At 42.7% G+C, this 9721-nt stretch overlaps 1 protein-coding gene across 2 annotated transcripts in view; it reads left to right on the forward strand.

Annotated features, from left to right (window-relative positions):
* The window catches only part of LOC111147474 (mitochondrial ribosomal protein S10), a 17385-nt gene continuing 7664 nt past the window's right edge, over window positions 1–9721 (forward strand). Inside the window, exon 1 of one of the 2 annotated variants that reach the window (XM_022503505.1) lies at window positions 1–55. In XM_022503505.1, coding sequence (XP_022359213.1) covers window positions 8–55 — 48 coding nt within the window. In that variant the 5' untranslated portion in view covers window positions 1–7. Of the gene's footprint in view, window positions 56–8471; window positions 8537–9721 lie in introns of those variants that run through there. The other variant, XR_002640629.1, reaches the window with a different exon arrangement.

Raw genomic sequence — 9721 nt, forward strand, 5'->3', positions numbered from 1 at the left:
AGGCAAGATGGCGGCGCGGGGAGCGCTCGGCTCCATGTGCCGGCGTCTCTGGCAGGTACCTGGCGGGCTGGGGGTGCTAAGCCAGCTAACATGTTAGTAGCCACAAAGTCTGATTGCCAGATGTCGTTGTGGCCATCTGGAATTTTCTCCGATATTTATTCCGCCTCCTGGGGCTTTGCCGGAAGGTGGCGAGAAAGGGGCTGGTTTTATTTCGTATTCTCTCACGGGTTAAAACATAAGATTCAGGACAAGGGGCGCCTGGGTGGCTCAGTGGGTTATAGCCTCTGCCTTCGGCTCAGGTCATGATCTCAGGGTCCTGGGATCGAGCCCCACATGGGGCTCTCTGCTCAGAAGAGAGTCCGCTTCCTGCCTCTCTGCCTACTTGTGATCTCTGTCTGTCAAATAAATAAAATCTTAAAAAGAAAAAAAAAGAAGAAAAGAAAAGATTCAGGACAAAAACGGGAACAAGAATCACAGTATGTCAGCTGGAAAGAATATTGAACAGCATATGTTTCAAACCCCTGCTTTCAGGTTTACAAAATAAACTGAAGCTCAGAGAATGATTGCCTCGGTAAAATTAGGAGCTGAACTGGTGCAAGGCCTTAGACCTCTCATGGAACCAAATTGTGATGCTTTTCTGATATCTGGAGGTTGTGAGATTAGATGAGAGTCGCTGAAGTCTTAGGAATGGGTTAAGGATTCTTTTTGCCGTTCTTTGGAGACAAAGCAAAAACAAGCAGTGATTCTCAAAATATTTAGTCTCACTACCTCTTTAACATTTTAAAAATGGTTGAGGACTCCAAAGAGCTTTTGTTTTTGTGGGTTTTAGCTATGGTTACGTAGCTTATTAGAAAATCAAACAGAGTCTTAAAAATGCCTATTCATTTAAAAATAAAGTTAGCTTATGTTTATTAACTTTTTTATGGAGCGATAACTAAGTTTTTCAGAGTTTGTTATAAGAGTGGCTGTGTTTTCTGTTTTTGTAAGTCTCTTGTTAACTTTAAAAATAAAAATTACTTTACCAGCAAAAATGAGTTTACTCAGGAATTAACAGAATTGCAATTTGGGACATGCAAGCTATGGCAAAACTATAGGTAAGTCCGCAGATAAAGGAGAGGCACATTGTTTTACAAAGAAGGAAGTAGTTAGGAGGGACTGTTCTGAATGGAAGTCCATTGGAGAAAAGCAAGAGTTCAGGGTGAAGATGGTTTCTCCTTGGCTGAATTGCAGGGTGGTCAGTTTCTTGTAGAAGATTCAGTGTACATCTTCTTCTCTTGGGGCCTGTAATTGATCTTTCTTTTCTGTTGACGATTCTTCTCTTGAGGCCTGTAATTGGCAGTTCTTCCTGTAAATGATTTTAAGTAGTGTGGGTCCCCCTTTTAGCCGCCAGCTCTACTTGAGTGAGGTTTCCCTTCATTTTTACATCTCCTTTGATTAAGATCTTTCTCCAAAAGCATTGCTGATTGGGGAGTCAGGTTTCCATGTTTAGTGGTTGTATCCCTCAGTGCCAGGAAGGACTTTTCCTGGTTGCCATGTCTTATGTCTGAGGGAAGCTATAGATTGGAAACCTACTGAGGTCTCATTAAGTAACAAGGATGGGTGGCAGGGAGAATGCTCAGGCATTTCCATCCGTCAAGACATTATCAAGCTTATGAGCATTGGAGATCATCTCCTTATTGGTTACATCGTTTTTACAAAAGTTGGACAGGCTAAGTACAAAACTTAAATAATTACACAAAACAAAAGAAGTGTTGTAACAATTTCAGATTGTATGATGGTTCTACCCTAAGTCTGAAGGTAGCCAACTGAAATATTTATTGGCACTTATTCCAACTTAGGGGAGGAAAGTTACCCCTACAAAGGCAAACCTGGGGCCATGTAATGCCTCCTGAAGTCCCTGCTTAACGTAGCCATGAAGACAAAATAGTGAAGGCTGCAAGATCACTCTGAAAGAATTAACTGAGTGCATTTGGGAAGATACAGTGTAGTCATAAACATGAAGCTAATAGCTAATGAACTTTTTACAAAAATAGTAAAACTTCAAAGATAAATGAAAGCACTATTATTATCCCAAAAGAACTGTTTGGAACTAAATGTCATCCAATAATACAGCACATAAGGTTGCAAATCCAGAGATTGTGAATTTGGATAAGATGCCAGAGTCAGTTAAGAGTCCAGATGAACAAGGAGACTTGTGAATGTCGAACTGTCTCACCCTTCAGAAAAAGCATGTGGAAGGTTTTTTTGACCCAGGATCATGATGCGACTGTTTTCAAAAGGCCATAATCAAAGGAAGTGGTTTCCCCCTTTCATGAGGGTTTGCAAAATGCAGACAAGGGCATTTTCTTTCCACAAAAGAGATAGTAGAAGTAAATGGGAAAAGGTATACAGGCCTGGCCTGGACATCTTTAAAAAGCTCTTTCTTCAAATTTATCTACTTCAGTTTTGGGAAATCTTTACTTTTAGTTCATCAGATGGTGGGCAGGTCCAGTCAGTGTTTGATGCTTTCTTAAGATGTGTCATGTGAACCCAGCAGTCTGTCCCTTGGAGTTCGGCAGCACAAGGGTTGGTTAGCAGTAGCTGATGAGGTCCCTTCCAGCGAGGTTAAAGGGAGTTTTTCTGGACATATCTTTTCCAATAGATGAAATCTCCAGGTTGCAAGGTGTGATGATTAAGGTCTGTCTCCCAGGAGTGCACTGTGAAGAGATTGCTTGACCAAAGTATGGCTGTTTTTAATAGATGTAATTAGGCCTTTATAATACGAAGTATATATCCTTTTATTAGTTGTGGGTCAAGGAGGCAGGGACCAGGTGCATTGGGCATCCTGTGACTAGCTCAGAGAGTGAGAGTCTGAGTTCCAGAGTGGGTGGATCTGAGATTCAGAAGGACCAACGACAGTCTCTCGGCCAAGGTATTGGGAGAGTCTCTACAAATTTTGCCAGTTAAGTCTTAATAGTACCATTAGTGAGTTTAACCCTGAGGACTGAAGATGGTATATATACAATGAAAGTGTTATAAAACCAGCCAAACAGCACAGACTTGTTAAAAGCACCTGACTAGTAACATGGGTTCCCCAATCACTCTGAAGTTCAAGAAGGGTTCCCCAGTAGGAATAATCCTTTCTAACAGAATTTTAACCACAGAAGAAGCAGTGGCCTGTCTATAAAGGAAAAGCTTTAGTTCAGTGAGAAACATACAAACCATGACTAAAACATATTATATCCATGAGGTGGGGAACTAGTATGAAATTCTTGCAAACAGATTTCTTTCCATTGCACTTTGGACAGGTGGGATGAGTGAGGTAGATATTTTTTGCGCCCTTACTAATATTTCCTCCATAGCGCCTGGGTGGCTCAGTGGGTTAAAGCCTCTGCCTTCAGCTCAGGTCATGATCCCAGGATCTTGGGATCAAGCCCCGCATCTGGCTCTCTGCTCAGCAGGGAGCCTGCTTCCTCCTCTCTCTCTGCCTGCCTCTCTGCCTACTTGTGATCTGTCAAATAAATAAAATCTTTAAAAAAAAAAAAAAAAGACTCTCTCTCCCTCTACCTTTGACTTTCCCCATTCTCCTTTCCCCATGCTCGCTCTCTCTCTCTCTAAAAAAAAAAAAAAAATTCCCCCATAAATATTAGTCAGTGATGCTGTCATTTTGTCAGTAGACCGATGGTTTAACGCATGTACAGTGGTTAGTAGTGGGAATGTTAATTTATCATGGGGATAAATTGGAGATTAGGAAACTTTTTTTTAAGATTTTCGTATTTATTCACTTGAGAGAGACAGAAAGCGCACAAGCAGGGGGAAAGACTGAGAGGGAGAAGCAGACTCCCCACTGAGCTAGAGCCTGACGTGGGGCTTGATCTCAGGACATGAAGATCATGACCTGGGCCAAAGGCAGATGCTTAACCATCTGAGCCACTCAGGTGTCCAGGAAACTTCTTGACTGCTTCCTAACATTCCAGAATTACAAACTACCCCGAAGACATACTGACTGTTGGTATAAATTTGCAGCTTTACCCTTAGCCAAAATTCAAGGATAGTTAAAGGGGAATCCCTTGATTTTTTTTTTTTTTTTATTCAGTGGCCTTAATTAAGTGCAGTGGCGGGAATGGCTCAGAAGTTAGGGGAATATCCTGCTACAGGGTCTGGTTATTGGCTACAATATCCGATGGGTCCATCATGGTCCCTTTGTTTTGGGATGAGTACTCTCAAGGGTGTTCCTTTCCCTTCCACATACTAAGAGTAAAGGGAAGTTGGTAATTAGGATGTCTGAGGGCAGAGGGCTTTATTAAAGTCCCAAAAGTTTTGTCCTCTTGATTTTTCCAAATGATAGGATTGGGTTTGTTTTTTGTTTTTATTTTGTTGTTGTTGTTGTTTTTTAGTAAAGCATATAGAGAGTGAGCCATAAAAGAAGTTTCCAAATCCAATTTCAACAGCAGCCAGCCAGTCCACGAAAACCTTGTAATTGGCACTTCCTTTTAGGTTTGGGGAAGTTCAGGATGGTATGAGTCCTCCCTGGATCCAAATGTAGTTCTTGATCTGAGATCAGGTGCTCTAAGTATTGAACCTGAGTTTGAGCAAATTGCAGTTTTTCCCTTTGTAGGCTTTGTGTTCCTTTTAAGGCCAAAGCCAAAAGCTTTAGTAGGTAGATGCTATCTTACTGAGAAGAGATTTGAGAAGGGCAGCAGAAAGGCAAATCACCTGCCTAACAAGGTAGAGCCTACAGAAAACTTAGTCATCCAAATCTGTTTTTAAGGTTGGTAAAAAGTAAGGACTCTGTGCAACTCTGAGGCCTTACTATCCAGGTGTCTTTCCAACCTTCCCAAGTGGAAGCAAAAAGATACTGGCTATCCTTACCAACTGGAATACTAAAAAATACACTCTGCCTTTCAGTTACAGTGAAAAATTGGCTTTCATTGGGAATGGTTGTCAGCAGCTTGTGGGGGTTAGGAACAACAGGGGGCCGAGGGATAACAGTGTATTGTTCAGAGGCCCTAGACAAACCTCCATCCTTGGCCATTGGGTTTTCTCACAGGTCAAAAGGGGTAGTAACTAGGACTACTGCAGGGGATAATAAGGCCCTGAGCTTTGTAATCTGCTGTTACAGGCTTGATGCCTTCCAGGGCTTCTTTATTTATAAGGTATTCATCAATTCTGGGGAGAGGGTTAAGGAATCTGTTTGAATCTTTATGGGAATTCTCTGTAGATTCTACCTATCAGTTGAGGATTTTGTCCAGAAAGAGGATTTGTGCCAGTAGGGACAGTGTCGCCAGATGCAACCACAGTGCTAACAGACGTGGAGCAAATAAAAGATGTCGAAAGGTCATTTAATTCACCTTGTCGGCCATTTTGATTACTACTGTCAAATTCTAGAATTATTTCCCTCTTTTGGGAGAAAGGAATTCCAGCATGATACATTTATTTAAAAAAAGTCCTGGCCCGGGGCGCCTGGGTGGCTCAGTGGGTTAAAGCCTCTGCCTTCGGCTCAGGTCATGATCCCAGGGTCCTGGGATCGAGCCCTGCATCGGGCTCTCTGCTCAGCGGGGAGCCTGCTTCCTTCCCTTCCTCTCTCTGCCTGCCTCTCTGCTGCTTGTGGTCTCTGTCTGTTAAATAAATAAATAAAATCTTTAAAAAAGAAAAAAAAAAAGTCCTGCCCCAGGGGCACCTGGGTGCCTCAGATGGCTAAGCATCTGCCTTCAGCTCAGCTCATGATCTCTAGGTCCTTCGATCAAGTCCCAGGTTGGGCTTCTGGCTCAGCAGGGCATCTGCTTCTCCCTCCCTCTGCCTCTCCCACTGCTCATGCTGTGTCTCTGTATCTTTCTCTCTCTAAAATGAATAAATAAAAATTTTTTTAAAGTCTTAGCTCAATAAATGACTAGGTGCAGAGGAACTAAGGAGAAAAGGGTTTGTATATCCCAGTGGACCTAGACCAACGGGAACTGGTTCAGAGACAGGAAACTGGTGAAGTTCATTAGAGAGTTGTTTGAACCATTTTAGAATTCTAAGGCAGGGAGGAACTGCTTTGCAGTACTGGGACTGAGCACCAAGAGTGTAGTTCTGGTGTCAGTAAGGACAAAGATTTTGTTTCTGAACTGAACAGTGGTTTCTCTGAGCCAATCGAGAGGGAATTTGGGGAAGAGGCCCTATAGTTCCTCGCAGTCATTGGAAAGGCTGGTTATAGAGGGCTGAAGACACCTGGAGCACTTATGATGGTAACCTTTTTTCCAGTGTTCTGGCTCTTTGCAATAATAGCAGAAACTAGAAAGTTTTTGGTTTGTTTAAGGGCCTTCATTTGTTAGAGTTGAAAATTAAGAATTTAGGGATGCCTGAGTGGCTCAGTCGGGTAACTGTCCAACTCTTGATCTCAGCTCAGATCTTGATCTTGGGGTCATGAGTTTGGGCCCTGCATTGGGCTCCATGCTGGACATGGAGCCTACTTTAAAAAAAAAAATGAAGAAAAAGATGGGAAGAAAGTTAAGAATTTTAGTGGTCTTTTAGGTGACTGCCCTAGGGTACTAGCAAGCTGGTTTGCCAAATTAACTAAATCAGAAGTGGACATAGTTTCCCACTCCATCTTGGTTTTTTTACCTAAAAGAGTTAGCCCAGTTCAGCCCATTAAGAAACATAGCTAAATGCTACTCTGATGGATTCAACATGAAAAAGACCAGAATTTTCCTTGAAAACAGTCTGAAATCGATTACGGTAGTCATGAACAGGGTCATTAGGCTTTTGTATGTGAGACTGAACTTTGGTCCAATCAACAGGCTTAGGAAAAGCTACTGTAATTGCTCGGTGGAGATTTCCAGCAAATGTTCTAGCATCTTAGCAAAAGTTAGGGTTCTGTTTCTCTAAACTCCTTTCGAGATCTTCCCATCGGGCTAGCTACAGCCAGTATTTGGATTAGCCCTCATCAACATGCATATGGACTAATTTCTTAAAAAATCTGAGAAACCAGGTTGGTAAGTTTTAATAACTATGTGAAATGCTTTCTGCAAACCTGTGGGGGTTCTCAGTCACTACAAGAAACTTCAACTATGGCTCTCAATTCAGCATCATTCTAGAGAACATAAGAAATTTGGGTTTTATTTGGATCCTCAGAAGATTTTAACTTTAGGGGCACCTAAGTGGCTCAGGCAGTTAAATGTCCAACTTGATTTCGGCTAGGGTCGTGATCTCAGGGTTGTGAGAACAAGCCCCGTATCGGGAAGTCTGCTTGAGATTCTCTCCCTCTGCCCCTTCCCTCACTTGGGCACAAGCATGTTCTCTCTCAAAAAAAAAAAAAAAAATTTTTTTTTTTTTTAAAGTGAAAAGATTTAACTTTAAAGGGGCAGGTTTTGATAGGTTCAGTAGAGGACGGAGCAGGTTGAGGTTCGGATGCAAAAGAAAGTTTGGTGGGAGAATTAGAACAGGGAGGTTGAGGGTGTGGAGAAGCTGGAGGTGTCACAAGGGGAAGGAGGGTGATGACACCATGGGGGGCGGGGGGGGAGCACTGAGCATAAAGTAGCTGCCACACTCCTGGGAGTTGGGCAGGGAGGGTGTCCCTCAGACCTCAGGAGTCTTTTTATCTTTGCTGTATTTTGCTGAGAGGCAATTTTAGATTCCATGATAATGTTTGGAAGCTCTAAGATACCAATCAAAACAGGCATCCCATTCAGTTTTGACAGTTTTAGAGACTTAGCTGCCTGGTTTAGTTGGGAGGAAATCAGAAGTTCCCCATAATGGCCATTGAAATTCTAAATTTCTTTTGATTAAGTCAGTAACTACAGTTAGAGATGGTCAGGAGGAAGAACCACAGCTTTTAAACATAAAACCACCAGTGTTTCAGAAGGGGAGCTGCCCTCAAATCATTTTAATGACGGGGATCCTGTTTCTTAGAGGTTTTTCTCTAGAGTAAAAAAAGAAAAATTCCTCAGCAGCACAGTTTCAACAGGAACATCCAGGTTCCAAAGGAATCGGACCAAAGGCCAGCACGGAACCAGTAGGAACAGCCCAGTTCTGGAAAGGAGGTGGCCCAAAACTAACACACTTCCATTCCAAGCAGGCACAGTTCCAATAGGAACTGTCTGGTTCCAAAGAGAAGTCAGTCCAAAGGTCAGACCAGCACTCTCTGAAAGGACAGAGCCTTAAAACAGATCCTGGAGAGCTCAAAACGCAGAGAGTAGAGCTGGAAGTCCAGGAAAAACTTAGCCTCCAACTCCAGGGTTGGTAAGAGAACAGTGAACTTCATTGGCTCTGTATGCCCTGGCACCTGTTCACTCACCAGCCTCGAAGTTGTTGAATATTTCTGGATCCCACTTCTGATCACCAAATAATGTTAACCTTAAAAATGAAAGTTATTTTACCAGTAAAAATTGGTTTATTTGGGAATGACAGAGAATTGCAGTTTGGGACATGCAAGTTATTGCAAAACCATGGAGAAGTCCCAGAAACAAAGAAGAGAAATATTTTATGGAGAAAAAGGAAGAAGTTGGGAGGGGTTTTGAAAGTCCAGTGGAAAACAAGAGCTCAGAGTGATGGTTTTTCATTTGCTGAGTTGCAAGAGGTAATCATTTCTTGTAGAAGATTCAGTGAACGTCTTTTCCTGTTGGGGACACCCGGGTGGTACAGTCCGTTAAGCATCCAACTCTTGGTTTCTGCTCAGGTCAGGATCTCAGGGTCGTTAGATTGAGCCCCATGTCAGGCTCCACACTCAGTGCAGAGTCGGCTTGAGATTCTCTCTCCCTCTCCTTCTGCCCCTCCCCCCAGATAAATAAAATAAATATTTTTTAAAAAGTTGATTTGTGGTTATAACAGCACTTTTTTTTTTTTTTTAAAGATTTTTTTTTTATTTAATTATTTGTCAGAGAGAGAGAGGGAGAGAGAGCAAGCACAGGCAGACAGAATGGCAGGCAGAGGCAGAGGGAGAAGCAGGCTTCCTGATGAGCAAGGAGCCCGATGTGGGACTCGATCCCAGGACGCTGGGATCATGACCTGAGCCGAAGGCAGCTGCTTAACCAACAGAGCCACCCAGGCGTCCCTATAACAGCACTTTTTTTAAAGGATTTTATTTATTTATTTGCCAGAGAGCGAGTACAAGCAGAGGGAGCATCAGGCTGCCCGCTGAGCACGGAGCCTGATGTGGGGCCTGATCCCAGGACCCTGAGATCATGACCTGAGCTGAAGGCAAACACTTAACCCACTGTGCCACCCAGGTGTCCCTAGGCTCCAACTTTTAAAAGTAGAGGTTTGTACTTGGAGAATATGACTGGAAAGTATCCTATTGCTTAGATCTGTGCCCCCCTCCTTTTGTAAGGGTGGGGGCCAAAATCAAGAGTTAGATGTTTAACTGCCTGAGCCACCCAGGTGCCCAGACCTGTGGTGCTTTTGCACACAGATTGTGGGATCTCTGGCGTACATGCAAGGAGGGAGGCAGAGGAACTGTGATCGTGTGTGAGCAAACGACACTCATCTCCTACTACTTTGTATTGTATTGCCTAATATCCTTTCTTTTTGTTTTTCTCCCTTCATCCAAGGGAGAATATGAAAGTTTTGGTTTGCATCCATTCTTGGGTATGGCATTGGGGGGGCACAGGACAATAAGTTAAGAGTAAGTAAGTAGGCTTTTAAAACATACTTAGGTGACCCCCAGTTGTTTAAAGTTTTCTTGTACTGAAGTGTTATTTTCATTTTCTGAGTATTTTTCAGGATCTAACTATACTGTACTTTCTCAGGTTACTTTTTTTTTTTT

Source organism: Enhydra lutris, unplaced genomic scaffold (assembly GCF_002288905.1).
Source record: "Enhydra lutris kenyoni isolate GAN:26980312 unplaced genomic scaffold, ASM228890v2 scaffoldscaffold17, whole genome shotgun sequence".
NCBI classification, from domain to species: Eukaryota; Metazoa; Chordata; class Mammalia; order Carnivora; family Mustelidae; genus Enhydra; species Enhydra lutris.